The sequence below is a fragment of the Pseudochaenichthys georgianus genome, chromosome 19, assembly GCF_902827115.2.
Source record: "Pseudochaenichthys georgianus chromosome 19, fPseGeo1.2, whole genome shotgun sequence".
Classification (NCBI taxonomy): Eukaryota; Metazoa; Chordata; class Actinopteri; order Perciformes; family Channichthyidae; genus Pseudochaenichthys; species Pseudochaenichthys georgianus.
The window spans coordinates 7,422,742-7,444,462 of NC_047521.1; the positions used below are offsets into that span (position 1 = coordinate 7,422,742).

At 42.1% G+C, this 21,721-nt stretch overlaps 1 protein-coding gene across 1 annotated transcript in view; it reads right to left on the minus strand.

The window, feature by feature from the left end:
- Window positions 1-8,701: 8,701 nt before the first annotated feature.
- srcin1b (SRC kinase signaling inhibitor 1b) overlaps window positions 8,702-21,721 on the minus strand; it is a 163,162-nt gene continuing 150,142 nt past the window's right edge. Inside the window, 3 exon segments of the mRNA XM_071206758.1 lie at window positions 8,702-17,517; window positions 20,315-20,410; window positions 20,506-20,667. Of these exon segments, the coding sequence (XP_071062859.1) occupies window positions 17,365-17,517; window positions 20,315-20,410; window positions 20,506-20,667 (411 nt within the window). The 3' untranslated portion in view covers window positions 8,702-17,364.

A 21,721-nucleotide genomic window follows, 5' to 3' on the forward strand; every position in this document is an offset into this window, starting at 1 on the left:
GGAGTTTGTCGACCGCTGATGCTGCGTCCAGGAGGCGGGAGATGAACGAGCGCCCCTGGGGGATGACGTGCATGGCGAAGTTGAGGTATCCGAGAAGGGAGAGCAACTGTTGTTTTGTGATAACTAGTTGCTCGCAGTATGACTTGGTGATGTCCCGGATGCGCTGCAATTTGTCGGAGGGGAGAGACGTCTTCATGTCTATGGAGTCGAGGATGATGCCTAAGAACTCTAAGCGTGTGTCGGGACCTAACGTTTTCTCTTTGGAGAGAGGGACACCTAACTCCTGAAGCAGTGTTTAAGCTTGGCCAGTGAGATCCCTGAGCTGTCCTGTGGCGGGTCTATGGGGAGGAGTCGTCCAGTAGGTGAAGGACGGAGGGGATTCTGACGATGTTCAGCAGGATCCAGCAGAGTGCTTCTGAGAAGGAATTGAAGATGCAGGGGCTGCTTCTGCGAACGGCGAAAATAGAGTTTGGACTCCCACTTAATACCGAACGAATTCCACTGAGACGGATGAATGGGGATGATTATGAAGGCATCGGTAATGTCCGCTTTGGAGAGCCGAGCTCCGTGCCCTGTGAACTTGATCATCTTTATTGCATTATCCACTGAGGCATGGTGAAGGGAGAACTGATCTGGAGGGATGATGCTATTGACGCTGCGGAATGGCCGGAGCGGGGAGCGGACAGATTGAAAATCAGCCTTTTATTTACGTGTGGCTTATTCCGATGGGATTTGAACGGAACACTGAGAAGGGGGAGGAGCTAAAAGGGCCGATTATATATCCTTTGAGAAGTTCTTTGTCGATGAGCTGGGAAACTATGTTGGGTTCTTTAGCGGCTGACTGTAAGTTTCTTGCTACGCAAGTCACTGTGAGAGATGGGAGGACCCCTACCCTGAAGCCTTGGGAGAGCCCTGACAGAGATAGTCAACACACACGGAATCTGGGTGAGTAGATAGCGCAGCTGCTAGCTGAGGGATGATAATGGGAGTGGAGGGGTGATATTCCATTTTTTTTTTTTTTCTACCTCCACGAGGTTTCTGGCGCAGAGCTACTGTGACGGCCCGTCCACACGGTGGCGCGCGTTAAAGCTTCCAACGCTTCTGCCCATTCACTTTGAATAGGGTGACGTCACTTTTAGCAGAACTGTATTTTGGGAAGCGACGTGGAGCGTTGCTGGCGTTGCTCGCTTCAAAAATTGAGCAATGTTCAATTTGTTGGTGCCTTGGCAGAAGCGTCAGCCAATGAAATCCCGTTTATGCAAATCTGCCAGTACAAGCGCTAGCCAGTCAAACCGCGTGTATGCTGGGAGAGACTACGCAGGTCATTACCTCATATTCCAAAAAATGGAGGGAAAATTCATTATAGCGGTAGTGAATCACCCGGTGCTGAATGATCGGTCTCTGTTCATCTACCGGGATACAAACCAGAGGAGCGAGGCATGGAGGGAGGAGGCAGAGACAGTGGGTGAAACTGGTAGGTTTTCGCCTGTTGGAGATTTTTATTATTTTTTTTCCAGTTTACTTCGTTTTAACATTGCTATTGCTTTGTATGTCGGGGGCAAGAGATTCATGTGATTGGTTGTTGGTCACGTTGCTCGCAAAAAAATAAAAAAATAAAAATCGCCAAGCTTCAGACACGCCGACCGCCAACGTCAACGCACGCTGCTGTGCGGACCAGTAGCGTAGGCAGAAATGTACTTTAGGGTGGGCCTGTAAAAATATAGGGTGGGCCAGATTTTTCTTCTGCGCATCTTCTTCTTTCCTTCTTCTTCTTTTTTCTTTGGAATACTTTCTTTTCCATAACAGATGGGTATGTTTTGGTGAACGGGAGACACGTATTTTACTGTTTTATCAAGAGCACAACACAACATCTTAGGGTCATTCTGGACAGCTCTCATCTGCACCACACATAAAAACTCACCCATACTGCATTCTTGTACCGTCTTAAAACCTTTCCTTGGAATATGTTATGCATTGTAAGGTGTGCTTGGGTGCTTTGAAAGGCTCCCCTAAATAGAATGAATTATCATTATTATTTATTATTTGAAACGATGTAATAACTTTTTTCCAGTCACTTGCCCCATGCATTCAGCAGGCCATTCACTTTGATTTGATCCCGTTATAAATGTCATCATTTCGACAATAAATAAATGCTACATAAACGTTATCTTCCATGTTTTATCTAACCATCTCCGTTTCTACCTTTCAATATATTTTGAAAGAGAACTCTCTCTCTCTCTCGTCTGCGTGCGGGGGCGGGGCCTCACAGACACGCTGCATCTCTCGCTCACAGACACGCTGCAGCCTGTGCAGTGTGCACACGGTTCTGCCGGTAATGAATATTACATTTTGTGAGGAAACTTCTCAACCAATAATGAATAAGTATTCACTTCAGGTTTACGAAAGTAACTGACTCAGATTACTCGTTTTTTCAAATGTAACGCCCACTGAATATACTTGATTTTTTGTATTTCTGATTACGTAACGCCGTTACATCTATTCCGTTACAACCCGACCCTGTGTAAGGGTGAGTGCAAACATTTTCGTTAACACTAGTACCTGAGTGCCACGGAAGTCGAAGCTCCTGTGACGGAGTCTTCCAGGGCCTGGAGGCGAGCATCGATAGCTATCATGGAGCTAGCCAGGGATTGCAGGGAGCCGGCCACGCTACTCTCCATGAGGGGTGTGTTAGTGACGCTCCCGGACTGGCGAGCCTGGGAAGGGGTGGATTTTGGAGGTGGACGGGATCCTGGAGGGCTCGACTTCCTGCCCTTTTTTTTTTTTTTTTTACCTCCGCGGCTGCGGCCACGTCCTCGCCCTGCTCTCTGGGGAGCTGACTGGAGCTGCTGCCCCGGACTGGGGAGCTGTGCTGGAGACCTGATCCGAGAGCTCTCGGAGCTGCGAGAGAGTGAGGCCTGGGGCTGTGGGGATGCCCTGCTGCAGGAGCCGGGCGATGAGGAAGTCTGCCTCTGGTGATAGGCCGCTGTGGGGAGCCGAACCGGGCTCGAAGATTTCCATACCAGGTTCGTGATCTGAATTGTCCGAGTTGGACATCTTGAGCTAGTTTTTCTTGTGCTTTTTTTTTTTTCTCACGAGGAGGAGTATAGTACTGCTACTGTTTGCGGTCATCTGCAAATGACAACTGACAGGGAGGAAGAGCAGGCATTTAAGGAATTTAGCATGTGCAGCTATTGGCTGCTGAGGGGTGACGCCCTCATATTTAATGAGGGGGGAAGGGAGCTATCGAGTGACGTGTAAGTGACTCGTGTTAGGTCTTTCTTATTGAACTTGCGCTAAGCTTCATTACCCAAAATGTCAAACTATTCCTTTAAATTGTGCTTCAACTGCACTCACAGTTGATACCATTGCCAGAAATAAATCAAGGCTTTACCCCAAAAACATGTTTTTTTCACGTATTTAATTACTACCTCATTATCTTACATCTTACTCATTTGATTTGTATCTATCTCTAATTCCTCTCTGCTAATGCCATGCTCAGCTATTCCTGATGAATCATTAAACTTTCATCTAATCTAAATGAACTCCGGCCAACCTCGTCACACCGCAGCTTAAATCTCTGTCAGCACATATTTGGTTGGTTTTAGGCGTTTGAACTAATCCGTGACATTTATTTGTCCATGCGGAGTACTTCAAAGTCAACATGATTTAACGTGTTTGCACTGTATTACATGATGATACTTTCATGATTTATTAATGGCTACAAAGCTGCATTCTGCCGCCTATTTTAACTTTATAATATGATGTTTTACACAATAAGTCTTTTTTCACAAGGAAACCGATGGACTGTCCACTCCAAGTAGGGAATGAGTCCTTACCCCAAGTGAAGGAGTTCAAGTATCTCGGTGTCTTGTTCTCGAGTGAGGGAACAATGAAGCGTGAGATGGGCCGGAGAATTGGAGCAGCGGGAGCGGTACTGCAGTCGCTTTACCGCACCGTTGTGACGAAAAGGGAGCTGAGCCAGAAGGCAAAGCTCTCTGTCTACCGGGCCATTTTCATTCACCCTCACCTATGGTCATGAAGGATGGGTCATGACCGAAAGAACGAGATTGCGGATACAAGCGGCCGAGATGGAGCCTGTTGAGGTGGTTCGGGCACCTAGTAAGGATGCCACCTGGGCGCCTCCCTAGGGAGGTGTTCCAGGCACGTCCAGCTGGGAAGAGACCGAGGGGTAGACCTAGGACCAGGTGGAGGGATTATATCTCTTCGCTGGCCTGGGAGCGCCTTGGGATCCCCCAGTCAGAGCTGGTTGATGTGGCCAGGGAAAAGAAAGTTTGGGGCTCTCTGCTGGAACTGCTACCCCCGCGACCCGACCACGGATAAGCGAGAGAAGATGGATGGATGGACAATAACTCTTTATTTCTTTAGTTCAACTAAGCAATGATTCATTAATAGACACTTGTTTAAACACGTATTTCCTTAAGTGGCACGCATAAGAGTTTTAAGAGAACTAAATATATATTTGTGTGACTGGAAGAATACCATCTTGAGGCTGAATACATTAAAGTCTAATTATGCTAAGAAAGTCACCTACGGTCAAATAAAACACTTCTATTTTCTCTGTGCTGATCACTCAGCATCACGCATCACGCATGCTAACAAGCTGGCTAACTGTCAGTTATCATGTTTGTTAGCTAGGTATTGTAAAAGAAAAGTCAGTTTATTTAAAATATGTATTCCAACCGTTGGCTTTTGGCTCATAACTGTCTGCAAACCATTTATTTTTGAAGGATTTGAAAGTTTGACAAGAGCAGTTTTAGAAGTTGATGGTGCAAAACTGCTACCAAGCTATGATGGCTTTAATTCCATTTTGGACTCTCCAGTTCAGCACTGCTAAGACGGTAGCAATCGGTTAGCCACATTAAATAGCAAGGCAAAGTTCACAAAAGCAGAATTTAAAAAATATGTATGCATTTATTTCAGCCCTAAAATGGTCTAGTGATCAGGGTATTTCCAATGAAATGTATAAGTTTTAAATGCTGCAGTTAGCAGGTAATTATTGAGCGAATTAGCAGTATAGGCCTATTGCTATCGTAAGTCATTTGGTCAACCAAAGGTACATTTTTAAACACTTTTATACAGCACATCTACATTTAAAATCTAAAATAACTATTTTATAATCAATTCCTTCTTTAAAGGGGACCTATCATGCAAAATGCACTTTTGTACGTCTTTTATACATGAATATGTGTCCCCGGTGTGTCAGGGAACTCACCAAGTGTCAGAAAACACAACCCTCTCTCTTTTCCTCCGTACCCACATCTCTAAAAACGGGGCTTTAACGGATCTGATACAGACTGAAACAGATTTGAAAATAGTCTGAAGTCAGTGACGAGGTGCTCCGCCTATATGGGCAACTCTCCACCAATCAGGGGAATGAGAGCTTGCCGTGGCATGGTAACAGCATGGTAACATGACGCTCGTAACTCGGCCCCCTCCTTTGCAGGGGGGCGTGGTCAGCAGCAGCGCATGCAAAGACAGGCTGGAGGAGAGCAAAATAGATTGAAATGAGGCATGGCTAAAATGCATGATCTGTTTGGTATTTTGAAAGAAAAAGCGTATAAATATACCTTATATAGGTATGGCCCTACCCTACACTGTATTATTCAAATACAGCATGATTGGTCTCCTTTAAGGAATTTTCAAGAAAAAAGCCACAAAAGCAAAATGGTTGCAGGTGATACCAACACACTCTCACTCCCTAAGCGTCCAATAGCGACGTTTGGTCAGTGTCCGTGGCGTCCAATTGTGACCCTCCTAGGCTCCTTCAGCGTCATAAAGGGACGCAAATAGCTTTCAACTGATTGTAATGTATTCCCATCTGCGTCGGGATTTGACGCTCATGGAAGCACGGCATTCGTTTATGCCGGCTGCCCTTAAAGGCAATGTGAGCATCCATTCCCATTGGATAACGGAGAATTTTACACCCGGAAGTAAGTACTCCTCTTACTGTCGATTGATTTTACAGTGATATCTGCACTACTCATCGACTAAAAAACACCAGATTATCCTTGTTAATTACACAACATTGATTGGTTTAAATTGTGTACAATGCTTTTGTATTTTTCCCCTTCGATTCGGAGAAACAAATATGTTTTCTGAGTAAAGGATGGCAGAAGACACTACACTACCCAGAATCCCCAGCTATCGTTTGGCCTACACCATGTGCTCTGTTTGACAAACCCCGTTTTTTTCACCATTCATTCCGATGGCTGGCGTCTATGTCACGTGATCTTCAAATGTCTCCCTGCAGAAAAAGAAAACTTGGCCGAACTTCGTTTTATTCTAGGTGTAAAATGCCTATTTTAAAGTTAGTTTGGCCATTAAAATGCGTTTTGATGTCATTTGATGCGAGAAATATGAGTTGTTATTTCAGATTATGTGTGCAGTGGATGTACATGATCTTTAGTTTGCTAGTTATTACGAAGATTACTTCAGGAAATCGCGACGTTTTCATTGTTACCAAGGTGGTTGCTAGGGACGCTGCTATCGATATTATTTCTGTTATGTTGTGTAACTGTTTAATGGTGTTATCTTTATTGCTACCCCCTTCCCCGTCAATGTATAGTGTTGGTCCACAGCCTAAACATATTAGTTTAACAAAATCTGCATCTAAAGATAGCCTACGTTATTTCCCCCTGTGCAATTCCAGTCTCACATCTCAGAGCACACCGTCATTAACAAATACCGGAAACAGACCGAAATAATAATAATACCTTATTCCGAGTGTGCTTGCTTTTCTCTTTGAAAGTCATCACATAACGGCATTGTAATACACGGTTCGGCTGCATTACATATTACATATCTGCCGTAGTTCTGTATTTATAGAGCCCTGATGACAAGACAAACATGAGGAACTGGAAACGTGACGTGGATCATAAATCAGCCATTAAACAACATCTTACATTTCTTTTCACACAATACGTCTCCTTGCAGTATCAACACTAATTCGGCTTACTTTTATATTTGATCCAATTGGTAGATAGGCTGTATTTACACCATAAAGGTGCACAGTTGATATAAAGGGACACCTGGTGGTTAAAGCATGTTATTGCATTTCAATATTTGTATTATTAGATATTAATACGATCCCTATAAAGTATATTCATTACTCGTTATTCTCTACTAATTGTTAATTAAAGACTGTATGTAATGACTATTTTGCACATCCCTTTCAAGATTTCAAGATTTTCTAAGGTTTATTGACATATCATATAGGCCTACACAACTGTGGTGTAGTTCTGCACTGAATGAAAAACTTGGGTCGCAGGTTCCTCAATAGTGCATTACAAGACATCTATCAATATGTGTGCATACCTCCAGCAATGTTAACTATGTTGAAGCACTTATTTTAACTGATATTATACATAATGTATTACTCTTATAAGATGTATGTAGATATTTCATCTCCGGCCTTGTCAGGTATTGAACAATCAATAAATAAAGAACACAGAATTGTTGAATATAAAACACAGAATTTATGTGATTATACTAAATGATTTTCAAATAAACACAACTGCATATTTAACTGTTACACATGTTGATGTAACGCAAATGTTCCAACTTGGGATCAATAAAGTATATCTTATCTTAAGCTGATCGATGGCAACTGCCATATTTGCACAATGTGCCTCTGAACCTTGACAAGTGCATGTTTCAGGCTTATCAATTAATGTAATGTAATGTTATCACAGGGGTCACAAACATAAGACCAGCTGTTAAATAAAGCTCTTCTGACCTTAGCTGGCGTGTGGGTATATATAGTAATACTGCCCATAATGGGCACAAGCAATTTTCACCCATTTATTAATTATATGTTTTAAATGTGAGTGTTTCCTGTCCCCTAAACCTCCAGGGATGTACACAGTTTAATACTGGCAACTGCTTATTATGGGAAATACGAAAACGTCTTTTAAAACTACAACTCCCAGTAGAGACGTGCCATAGAGAACATGTTGCGAAACAGAATAGCCAGCATGTGTAGTTCTGGGGACGGGGTGGGGGAGGGGGGACGCGGTGGACCCGTTCAAATCCAGTTTTGGACAGTCTGCCGTGGTTCCATCCCATTTCAAGTGCTGTTCGAGAATCGGCTTAACCCTCGGAGCACACTCTCCAATCACAGAGCTTGAGGACTATCACGGGGTTTGTCAAGAGCACATGGTGTAGTCCAAACGATAGCTGGGGATTCTGGGTAGTGTAGTGTCTTCTGCCATCCTTTACTCCTGGGAATGGACGCTCACATTACCTTTAAGGGCAGCCGACATAAACGAATGCCGTGCTTCCCTGAGCGTCAAATCCCGACGCAGATGGGAATACATTGCAATCAGTTGAAAGCTATTTGCGTCTCTTTATGACGCTGAAGGAGCCTAGGAGCGTCACAATTGGACGCCACGGACACTGACCAAACGTCGCTATTGGACGCTTAGGGAGTGAGAGTGTGTTGGTGATACATGTTGAGAGTTCATTACTTTTCTTTGTCTTTAATGATGGCAAACATATCCTTTTTTAGGTTCGAGACTGAGACCTAACTAAATATTTAGACTTGCATAATTTTGTCTATTTTACAGACTAAAAAAAACTTTAAAAAAAGTACACATGGATTGATACATAATGATACTCGTTTGTTGCAGCTGGAGCTCAATGCTTCCTTTGTGTCCATTCACAGAAGAGTCACTCACAAGCGTCATGTATAAGAGGGTCACCTTTATTGTCACAAAACACAACAGGAACGTACAAAAGCAGCAACCTTTTTTTGTTTGGTTGATTTTTCTCACACAAAGCAGCAACTTTTACTTTCCATACACAAAGTTGCGTGGTGTTTTGCACGGATTAGTTGGTCTTTAGTTATACTGACTTGGTAGTAGATTATCATTCTTCTTCACAATTCACAAACAACACTTACCTCACACAGCAAGCATCACTCTCAGACTGGAGGAACATATGTATTTGATATACAATTTCATCCATATTTCTTTCTCTATAATACTTATCATGTTTTCTTTATTCTGACAGTAAAAGGGGCTTTACCGACCCATTTGGAACATAATACAAAAATCTATGTTACTGTACAATGTTAGTTTACTCTATCATACACTCACAAGTATACACAGAATTATTGACAAGAAAATTTGACCTCTGTTGACCCAGCGTGCAGATTTTCAGGAATGTATACAGTATGCATGCCATTTTGGATTTTTTTTTCCCGTTTAAAAAATGTCCACATAAAATCAATTTCTGTAATATATCATTTGGGTTTATATACATTTTTTAACATCCACAAATGGTTTGAACAATCACACATTCATCAATAAACCATCAATAGTTTAATCTGTGCAGTGTACGTACACTATTGGTTATTATAGAGGAAAACAGCTACACAATGGGGCGTCCTATCAGTGTGTCCCATCAGATTGTTTTCCAGGAAGTAGATGTGCTTTTTATAAATGTGGTGGTACTATTATACACTTTTCACCTGGAGAACCTCCCACTCTGGTCTTCTACAACAAAGTTTCATCATGGTTTGTTTCTATGGTTAGCAGGAAAAAAAATAAAAATCTTTAACACAGAAAAATAAAAATGTACAGATACAAATTGTGTTGCATGCTCATGACTCCTCTTCTTCAAGTATAAAAATACAAAAAAAGCTTGATTATATAAAACATAGATGATACTTTTCTTTTTTTTACATGATAAGAAATGTCTTCAAAAACAAAAACTAAATGGTCTTATAATATACATACAATATATCTGAGCAGTGGTTCAGGTTATACTTCAACTGCTGTTTTTTTCTTTATCCGTGCTAGATTTTAATGCTATATCTGAGACTACTAATACATTCCATAAATGTATTAACTATACGGTTAAACATCCGTCTGTAATTTAATTTCTGCCAGTGGTATAAATCCACACTCACAGTGCGAGATTAATATTTCCCTACAGCAAAATGTCAGCGCAGCACAGAGCCTGTGTGCAGGATTATGTATCCTGTTATTAAAGACACAGTTCACCCCAAAAACCTTCCATCTCCAGCCAGGTCCAATCACACTATGCGACATCTAATACTAGCAGTCTGAAAATACATAAATGTTGAAGGGAAACTGAAGATATTGGTCCAATTTCATACTTAACACTAGATAACTAATGTAATAGTATAATGTTTTTATTGTGTTAGCGTTAGCACATAAATAAAAGGATTTGACTGATTAGCTTCTAAAGATTGTCACTACCTTTCTCACCATATTCTTAATTTTGTTTTGTTTACAGGAAACGACAACAAATACACATGTATTTAAGTTTACGTTAGAAATGGTAGATTCCTTTATAGCATGGTCAGCATATTTTCTATCGATAAACTCTGTCGTTTTAACTCCTACAAACCACGAAATGAAGATCAATAATTTTGATTCCAATCCGCTTCTAAACGTAAGGGGGTCTTCCTTTTACCCGTGCTACACCCTTTTACAGAGTTTTATTTTGGGCTTTTTTTTAGATGATGCTCATCCTGAAATAGTTCATACGAAGTGTAGTCGGAAATGAAAACAGTTCATACCTAATCCTAACGCAATATGGTTTGAATTTGTGGATACCGGTAACATTTTTCAAACAGTCTCTCCTGGAAGACATATATATGGTGATACACTCAACAGAATGGAGGGGAGGGGAAAGCCCTTCTCAGTTCTTCACAGTGGTTGTGATTGTAGGTTATGGAAGGTTTTGAGTGTAGGAGGGTTGTTTCCAAAGCCATTCCACTCACAGCAAAGCTGGAGAAGCACTCTGGTTTCGTGACTAAAATATGCCATCAAGTTGCATTAAGGGAAATGTAGGTCGGGGGTCAACCCACACTACGGACTTCAATGCAGGATATATCAACATTTTTTGCTTCAATTTTCATCAAATTCTCATTTCGATCCGTCTCTTGCAAGCCTTTAATCCATAATGGAGGAAGATTCTTGGTATGGAGAAACGTTAAATGTTTCTGCTGCAAAAAGAAGAAGTCATACCGACGGCTTGTTTTATCGACTTGGCCACTTTTCCAGTATAATCTACAGACTACTCAGTATTAGTTTGTATAGTAGCAAAGTGTATTAGTATGAATATTGAGACACAGATATGGGTTTGATTGTTAGATATGCTGGATGTTAGAAGTCAAATCCCCAAACGGCTTCATACTGCGGGGCCAGAGCTGAAGCAATTACCTCCAAATCTGTATGAAGTGTGAAGCAGAACTGCATTATGGGAGAAATCTGATCATTTGAACTAATTATTGGGGTGTTATCATCCTAGATTGAGGACCTCCATCTTATTAAGACGGATAAATTGTTCAAACGACAAAAATCTCACACTTTCAAGTTCTGACCTAGGATCGAGTCCAAACCCAGAATGATCCGAGTGCTCGCTCCTCGCGTTATTAGTCCGGCTGAGACCTGAGAGGCAGACAGAGAATGTAGAAGCAAAGCAACAGAGAGAAGAGGAGCGAGAGGCTGGCTCACAGACCAAAGAGATGTGAGGAGAAGCAGCAGCGGAACTAATGGTGATTGGCCAGAAGGAGGAGCAGCGGTTCTTCTGTAGCACAAGAAGAAGAACACATCTCAGCACTGCCCCACAGAAAGCAAGCAGAGGGAAGATTTAAGAGAAGAAAAAAACAAGACAAATTAGAAAAGAAACAAAAAGCGGTGAAAGGGAGGGGGAAAGAAAAAAAGACAAAAATGAAAATTTACAAACAGACAAATGTATTTCAAGTTTTTGTTAAATCTTACACGTGTGTCTGATGAGGTTTTCTGCCCCACCTCCCTCCTCTCCCACTACCCTACGCTTCCATCTCCTGATTGGCCGCTGGGGATGTTGGGTTTTGGTGCATCGGCGTGACAGTCCTCGTGCTTGTGTGTAGAGGAGAGAGAGGAGTGTGTGTGTGTCGCTGAGCTGCACACAGCTAGACATGATGCTGTGATCACAGTCTGCTGTCAGAGCGCTGGGACTGAAAATATGTCCTTCTTCCTCTCCTCTGTGTAATGCGGGGGGGGGCAGACATGTAAAGGAAGGAGAGGAGGGATAGTGTCAATGCATAGGAGACAGCAGATTCGTACAGGAGGAGAGGAGAAGAAACAAGAAGAGGATACAAGGAAAGAGAGTACAAATAAAGAGCAGTTGGAGACAAGGAGACAAGTAAGGGGAAATGAGGGGATTTGTGAGCGGAAAACCATAGCAAGGAGAAGAAACAAGGAGAGAAGTGAAGGGGAGAGCAGGGAGAAGAGGAGTGGCAAGGAAAGGAAACAACGAGAAGGAAGGAGAGGAGAGATGATGGGAGTAAGCAAGGGGCGGAGGAAAGGAGATGTGGAGGGTGTGGGGATGAGGATAGGAAGTGAGAAGTGAAGGGAAAATAAACGAGGTGAAGGAACAAGGAGATAAAATAAGATTAAGAGAGTGGAGGAAAGGAGATATGAGCAGACCGAGGAATTAAGAAGAGAAGAAGAAAGCAGAGTGGTGGTTAAAAAAAGAGAAGGGAAAAGGAAGCAAATAAAAGGAAATGTGGAAAGGAGACAAGGAGAGGAGAGTGAACAAGGAGATGAGATAAGAGAGGGGAGGAATGAGAGAAGCCAAACAAGGAAACAAAGATAGAGAGTAGAGATGTGTTAAAGAAGACAAGGAGGGGAGAATTCAAAAACAAAAGAAAAGAAGGTGTATCGAAGAGAGAGCAGAAGATACAACACAATAGGGGTAGCAAGAAATAAAAAAGTACAGAAGGAAATGATAGAAGAGATAAGTAGAGGTGTGGAGGAGGAGGAGGAGGAGGAGGAGGAGGAGGAGCCTCCTGGGTGGAAGCATCGCCTCCTAACGGACCTGACCTTTCTTTAAACACCTCGCAGCAGCAGCAGGAGTCTCAGAGGCTCTTCATGTGCAGAATAAAGAAAGAAAAGTGGAAAGACAAGCATCCCCTCTGCCGCCAGAGACAATCTACGTCTCTGTGACTCCCCCCCCGTATCCACGTCTGTGGACACTCACGGACGCTGACCATTCGTCAATACAAATGTGAGGCAAAAGGGTTTTGAGGACGAGTGAGTTACGTTCAGGACAGTTCACCGCACCGGGCCTATAATGCCTGCCACAGTGGGGTGTCTGTGTACGGTGTCCTGAGCACAGGAATAGAACCGGGCTGGATTCAGCACTTGATGGATTGGAGGAGGTGTGTGGCGCAGTGGGCTAGTGCGTTGGTGTTGGGATCAGGGGGTCACAGCAGGTTCAAACCCCACTGCAGTCAGCATGGCGTCGTGTCCCGGGGCCAGACACTTCACCCCACATTGCAGTGTTGAGTATGTGAGTCGCTTTGGGTAAAAGCGTCTAACAAGTGATTGTAATGTAATGTAATCTCTAGTGTGTCCTTGAGAGGAAGATACAGAGAGAAACCATCAAGTACACGGTTTTAGTATTTTCAACTCTGACAGATTTCATAACGTGGCTATCACCAAAGTATAACTTCCAGCATAACAAGAAACACGAGCAGTCAAACTATCACATATTGTAAATAATCCTTGGTTCGGTTTGCAGACGCTGTTAAATATAAGGTTCCATGGACCTGGCTCCTTTAAAGGGCCGTGTTCTGCTCATGTCCAGGTCCATATCAGTGTGTAGCATAGTGTGTAGTATGTAGCATAGTGATGTCATTATGTTACTGAAGTAAACAAAGGAGTCCAATGGAGGCGTTTCAGGCGGGGTGAGGGGGCGAGTGTGTGGGAGAGAACATGTTAGCCTTTGCAAACCATTTACATGCACACAATGCTATAGAACACACTACAGGAAAGAGGAAACCCCAAGAAGCAGAAGAGGGCCTCTTTAAAGTATCAAATCCCCCGGACGATACTGTGTGTGTGAAAAGGAAATGATCAAAGTAGAATCTGAGTTGTGGCTGCTCTGATGAAGATGGATTCTTTGCAGCCCGTTGAGGATGAGCAGCCGGCTGAATGAAACGCATTTAAGAAGCTCTGAAAGCTCGTATTGTGTGTAGCTATGTTGGAACAGGCTGAACGAGGAGGACGAAGCCAAGCTTGACACAGCTTAAGTTAAACAATGACAGAACACAGCGTGTGGTGGCAGGGCTCTGCTCGGGGCGCCAGGGGGACAGTGCTGCCTCTGTGCCCCTGGTCCCCTAGGAGGGGCAGACAGGTGCACCAGCCTGATAGGATACAGTTCACTGCAGCAGAGCAGACACTTCCATCACAACAAGAAGCAGACTTAAGGTTTGCTGTGGCCACATTGTTTTTGTCAGCTTTTGTAGATTGATGCTGTCGTAACACAGCCTCTGGTTTAAAAACTATTTGAATCAAAATGCATTCAGTTGCCAGAGGCGAGTGCACACACTGCTGATCCTGGAACAGGCATCATTTGGTGTTTACTGCATCCATCACCAAACAGGAAACTGTACAGTTTAAAGTGACAGTTACGTCTTCAATCATTTGGAATACTTCCCTGTGAAAGGGATGTGTTTGAATATCTGATATCAAGCCATGAGCTCACTCCGGACTCTGTAAACATAGACTTTATGCCAACACACAACAACAAGTGAGTGTTTGCTTGCAGGCCCTCTGGGTGATACATTTTTAAAAAGCAATAAGGGAATTGAGCCAGAAAATGAAACGGAGTTGATATTCAGAGCAGCATGAGACACTGCGGCCCTGCATACTAATCCTGGCGGTCTGTGAGGGGGGGGGTGCAGTGCATGTCAAGTGGAGGTCAGCCATGTTCTAATTGCTGTTACGGCTAATAGGAGCTCCTGTCAAAGACACTGAACACGTTTACAGGCACTAATATTCAGGGTTTTGCCCTTACGCTGTTTATGACTAATGGCAATGAATATTCCACCACTATTCCTTTCTACATGCCATCGTGCAAATCAGAATGAATAGGTTTTTTGAAAGTATTTTCAACGTGGCGGAAATTCTCGACCTTTGCAACAAAGTGCCCCTTGATCATTCTGTCAACAACATTCTTTCATAACTTTAAAAGTAAATGTTTTTCTCCTTTCGACCAGAGGGTTAGTTTTCCTTCTCTGCATGCATCTCTACTTGTTCTGCAGTATGAACCCCTATTGAGATGCGTATTCCAAATCCGTTGTACGTATCCATAAAAAGGTTCTAACCTGAACAATATAAGCATACACCACTACAGTATCTTAATCGGAAAATTCTATATTCAAAACAAAGATAAGGAGAACTGGATACAGCATTGGAGGCGGACCCCGTTCATTCCTATGAAAGTTGCTCAGTGGCGCATGAAGCCAAAATGGCCTGACTTGAGAGAAAAAGTACCCGTATCGGCATCCAAAGAGCATGTTGTAGTACCGCCGTTTGGACACTTGGAATATTTGTTTCAATGTCCAGTTCAATTCCTCGGGTTTTGGAATCAACAAACACAATAGGCTGTTTCCTGTTTTAAACTCTTCACTGCCCTGTTCCAAATCAAAGTGGAATATTAACTTGCATGTAAACGTAGTTAGTGTCTGAGAAGTCACGACCTGATCTATGAAACTGAGCCTCGAAATACATCTGGGCTCCTGTGGATGAGCGGCTTCGGGTTGTTTGGAAAATATACACTGTAAATAAACTTCTAAATGGGGTCCTGCATGTTTAATGTTGTAAATTCATGAATTAATCAGGACAGATTCCTGAAACTGCCCCACATGCGGAGAGGGAAATATGGATCGGTGTGAAGCAGTTTAAGCTCTTCCCCGGCTGGGACCGACTGGCTGTTATCTTTTTCTCTTTCTGAGTATTTTCTCAAAGCTCTTTTTTTAAAACATGTTTAAGAGTGCCGTGGTCAAGGATGGGTCAAGGCTGCTGCGGCCTGCAGGTCGGGGCAGCAGGGAGGGTCTGCCGGAGCAGATAAGACGAGAGCAGCTCCACACCTCAGAGGCCCAGCACTGGGTCTAACCTCCTGTTCACACACACTCTCAAGTGTCCCACTCCTCATGAGCCTTTCTGCTCGGATTGTATTCATCCTGTTGCTAATGTTATTGTGTTAAAATGAAACATTTTCTTATTTAAGAAATATTTAACTTTCTATCTGAATTGATGTGATTTGAATGTTTGTGTTTCACAAACAGTTTTTTCAAAGTTTGGCAATTTCAAAAATGTTAGATTTTTGTCATGATGGCCCGTAACCTGAGAATGTGTGATGGCTTCCAACAGCGACATGTCACACTCTTCAATAAATTATCTATGTGCCCTTTTGTTGTTGCCTATGCTGCACATAACATGGCGATGGTGCAGTCAGAACAGATGGGACGTAATATAGGTAGACTTTCTGCTTTCCTCAAATCAATGGGGATGTGGTTATTTCAGAGATGACGGGGATTGAGGTGGTCGTGCAGGTCTGCCCCCCCCCCAGATGTGTGCACCACGCTGATGACCAGGTTGATGGAGCATCTGCAGGCCATTGTGTTGACCTGGTCAGGGGTTCACACAAACAGCCCTATGCTATGCTATAACATGACTGTCATTCACAAGCAAATTAAATGTCCAAGTTTTGTCTGAAAAATCGTTCTTGAAAGAAAAAACGCAATTATATTGTCCTACAAGTAAGTGACATTTTAAAATGGGATATTCAAACTAAAAGTAGTGGGGGTCTTACAAATAAAACAGTTCAAAGTTACAAAGATACAGTTGCTTGAATGATTTAAATCCTGGTTTAACTTCCATATGTGTTTTGTTCGTTCTCAATTTCTTCTCTCGTACCTATCTTATATATGTTTCTGCACACATTCAACTGAAAGGCTCCTCCCATAAGCACCTTTTCCTGGCGACCTTGCGTCTTGTGCTTCACTCTTGTCATCTTGCATAATGTGTCGTAGCAGTAGAGCTGTTAAAAGGCAGTTCAGCGTAAGCTAGCTTGTTGGATTGGCCTCGTGGCTGTTCAACACCAGCAGAGCACCGAGACAGTGTGAAGAAGAGAGGGAGAGATGAGGAGTCGGGGAGAGACTACACGGCTGGATCATGGGGAGGAAATATCAATTTGATATGAAACTATTCCGTGGCATCACTGTAGATTATTATGGAAGAGAAAGATGTCTGTGAATAGATCTGACTATTATAGTAACGCTAGTTTAATCAGTCACAAGCACCACCACGACCTTCCTCTGGAAATCAAAACATCGAACGACAAAAACTTGATCTCTAAGCAAGCTAGGTTAGATCCAGTAACTCGAATGTCATAACACACACCAAGATCTGGTAAAAACCAAGGTGTCTGTAGATAGTCGCCCCTCTGCTGTTTGAGTAGTCTCTGATAGTCAGCTGGTGGGCCGGGTTCCTCTGAGGCGCAGCAGAGAGCAGGCAGGTGGAGCGTCGGGTGGAGGGTTTAGAAGTGGAATACCTGCTGCTGGCCCTGGACTTTGGGGAAGTCCTCTTTCTGCTTGCGTGTTTTGGGCCGCTCCAGGCTGCCTTGCTGAAGGTGTTTGAGCCGGGCTGCCACCGTGGGGCCCTTGGTCGGCCCCGTAGAGTGAGTGCTGTTCTGTGGGAGCAGGGACAGGGCAGGTATAAGACTTGTTTACATCATAATACATACCATGAGTGTTCACCACATGAACCTGGCATAAGAACACTACATATGTAGTCCCGCGCCTCTGGAACTCCCTCCCAGATCAGCTGAGATCTGCCCCTTCCACCGAGGTCTTCAAAACCGGCCTTAAGACCCTCTTCTTTCGGCAGGCCTTCCAATAAACTTTGAGCATGGTACACCTGGAGTACTGCCATTTGTATCGCTATCTCCGACTTTTATTTTTGTACTCTATTTTATATTTTGATTTCTTATTATTATTACAATTATTTGTTTAATCTCTCAAAGTGTATCAGTATCCCTTGTTGTGAAGCACTTCGAGATTTGTCTTGGCAGATGAGAAGCGCTATATAAATTAAATATATTATTATTATTATTATTATATGTGATTGTTGATCATCTCTTTCCAAAATAATGGGCATTAATCTGCCGCTATTCTAATACATAGACCGGAGCACCATTTGGATGTATGTTTAACTCTTTGTGGACATGTTAGAGCAGGTTTTCAACATCGAGGTATTACAAAAACTATTGTAATTATTTAAGAGACATTGCATATTTAGCCCAGTACACAACTAACAAACAAGGAGGAGTCACCAGCAACGGCCTTTAAAGACATGCCAATCGCAACATGTCTTATATAAACCCGATTTAGAAACCTGACTGACTTTTTAAACTTGTAGAGATATACTTTAAAATAAAAAAATAGCTTTCCCTCATGTTAAAACATAAACATATTTTTTAATAATAAATATTCAACCCTTAGAGATATTTCAGAGTCGTAGGTTGAAAGATATCTGGTTATGTTACAATTATAGTGTCAACATCGCTGCCATAAAAAGGAACATCCCACCTTTCAAATGAATATTTTCCCTGAGGAAAACTTGGTAGACCTTTCTTAGGAAATGGGAGAAATATCTCTTTCACACAAACAATGAGGGCATAATAATATCTGGGTAAATCAAATATGGACACAAAGACAGTAGACCAAGTCATGTTACAGGCACTCCCAGAAGGGTCCAGTTCAGCTCCTTAACCTTTTATACATTCAGAAGTGCTCTACCATTGGAAACATGATTTGAACTATTAGACTTTGTGTTTCTCTGCAGCTTAAAACATAGCACAGGGCCCCTCCTGTCTCAGTGAGCAAACAAAGGATATCAATTGAACACATGAGAGAAGATTTCTGTCTGCAGCTCTGAACCTAGGGTTAGGGTTAGGGTTAGGTAACCCTAACCCTAACCCTAACCCTAACCCTCTGGTGTTAGATGTCACCAGAGCTGTCGGGAAGTGCTCTCTCTACTCTGACTGCCAGACAGAAAGTGAATACATGGTCTGCCTGAATCTGTGACTCACTGCACATCACACCATCAATTACAATGTGTGCACTGCTAAAGCTGCAGTTAACTGAGACCATCAAACACAAACACACAGTATATGCAGAGCTCAGAGGAAGCAGCAGAGGAACTGTTAACGAGGTCAGAAAGAGAAGTTCAGTAGAGCATCTGCGTTCAAATGTTTTTATCTTTTCTATTTGGTTAACTTGGTCTTCTATAGTAGATACTTGAAAGAAACGTCCATATAATGTTGTGATTGAGATGTAGAAGTGTTACCGGAACATAACTTTTCTTGATGGTTGATTAATAGAATTTGATTTGTTGTCAGAATTTGACTTTTTATTTTTAATTGTAACTTTAAAAAAAAAAATGATGATCATTTTGTGACATTCTCACTGAAGAGACTTGCACTTACTTCTGCTTTCAGGCGTAGTTAATTATGAAGTGTTTACCCTATCCGATAACAATCCAATGTAGAGGCAATAATGTAATATAATACTTTCTTTTATTATATTAAATATTTATATCTGTATTTGTATATAGTCTTAAAGTTACAATCGGCCCTTTGAGTGCAACCATAATGCTGATGTGGCCCGTGATGACATTTAGTTTGACATCCCTGCTTTAATCCAATAAGTGTTATTTCAAATCCAAAAAGGATTTCCTTAAGATGTTGTAAGGTAGACTTAAGTGTTTACCCTTAGATGTACAAGTATTCTGTTGCTAGGTCAATAGTAACCATTTCCTCAGGACTTTTTAAAGGGATCTATACCACCAGTCTTATAATAGTGAAATCATCTGTGGGACGATGGCTTTAATTATGGTGATTAAAGACAAGGAGCCTTTCTAAGACAACTTCTGGACCCTAAGAGATGTTTTAGAAAGTAATAAAGGGACTGTGTATTTCAAAATAAAAACTAATATATTATACATAATATACATGTTCTTATTGTATTGTGTATCATACTCTTCGCGGAGAGCAACATCGTTCCAGTTTTGTTTCTTTTTGTGTATTTGATTTGTTGCTAGGGACGATAATGCAGGTTAAGTTAAAAAAACGTGTTGCTTAGTAAACTAACATAAACTAAGGTAAAAGCCTTAAACACAAGGGCAAGGAATCAACCTCAGAGGCTTTATGCAACATTACTACATTATTTGCTTAAGGGACTTCGAGTAGTTTCAAAACGTTACACAATGAAAGACTGTGTACACCTCTCTGTGATTAAAACTGACTTAGAACACTTTGAAAAGATGTGTTGTGTAATCTTGATCCGTGGAGTTGACAGTTTGGGTGTTAGTAGTTTTAAAAGCTGTAGTAAAGTAGAGAATCAAAAAGGGAAGAGGACGGCAAAGGGGAGTCAGTAGAAGCACAGTCCAGAGGCGTGGAAGCCGGAGAGGGCCGCTTTTTACTTTACCTTTCTGCCCAAGGACCCAAAGATGCAGCGAGGGCTGGGGGGGGCCTTTGGCTGGGTGCTTTTATTACAATCTTTTACAGGTGTTCTTTGAAATATCTGTGATCCGTGACGTGAGAGAGTGTGGCAGAAACATGTTAACAAGCTTCAGGAGCACACATCAACAATGTGTTGAGAATAAATCAGTGATTTACCTCGAGCTCGGCTATGATCCTCTCTTCGTCGTCGTCGTCGTCGTCGTCGTCCTGAATGCCGGACGCTGTGATCACAGGCGGGGTGGAGGCGGGGCGGGGGGTGTCACAGGGGGTCCGCCTCAGCTTCACCAGAGTTTTAGGCATGTCCCCATCTTCTTCCATCTTAAAGGAGAATGTAAGAGGTTACATGCCCAGGTAGTAGAGTGCATACAGCGCACAGTCTGCCCCTTCAAGTGGACCAGCCATTACTTCCAGACAGTTCTTTTTATTTCCACAAAGGCCTCACTGGTGACTTACAAATGTTTTGGGATTTACACAGAGTAACCATTTCAGAAGGTATTCTTTTTAAGTACAATGATATTCTACGGTCCTGTTTTGTCATTATATTTTCATGTGATGATATGCTGAATGTTAGTGGGCTTTGCACTGTTAGTAGAATACAATAGATATTTGAAAACATCACTTTAGGCATTTATTTGTTCATTATTTGGGGTAATTCTATAGAAGAAACACATAAGTGAAGAATTGAATATAGTAATCCATAATTATTTGTTAGCTGCAGCCCTAATGTCAACAGACTGAATAATATACGTCAACTTCTCAGTTATTGTTAAATGTTATCATTTTTTTTAATGATAATAAAGAAGAAGACGTCATTAAAACCTGCCATGCTTCCATTTTGTTTTCATATGAACACCTTTCATACCTTTCAGACATTTAAAGACATCACCTTGGACTAAGAGAAACTGAGATGGAAACGTTTCACTATTTACCAAACCAGTATACGATTCATCGAGAACATGATCAGCTAATTCATGAATAAGGAAATATTTTTCAAATTATTTGCAGCCTTAGTTTTTCATGTTCTTCAGTATATTGACTTCTATGAGACAACAGGATGTGTTGTGCAGTAGGTGTATAGACAGTAAAGGTCACAGCCTGTAATGTGGTGCAGAACTTCGGCAACACTTAGTGTGTGCTGAACGCTGATGGAGTATCGATAACCATAAACACCAAATATCACTACACAGATCTTCTCAACATCCCAACATAACACAAACAGAGCTCTGTATTGATTGTGAGTGTCCTTCGTTCTTTAACCGAATACTCCAACAAGATGAAAAGTGATTTTTTGTGATATTTTGCTTATTTTTCGGTCAAGATCAATAGTACAGGGGTTGCCAGGAGTTATAACATCCGAAATCAATTAAACAGA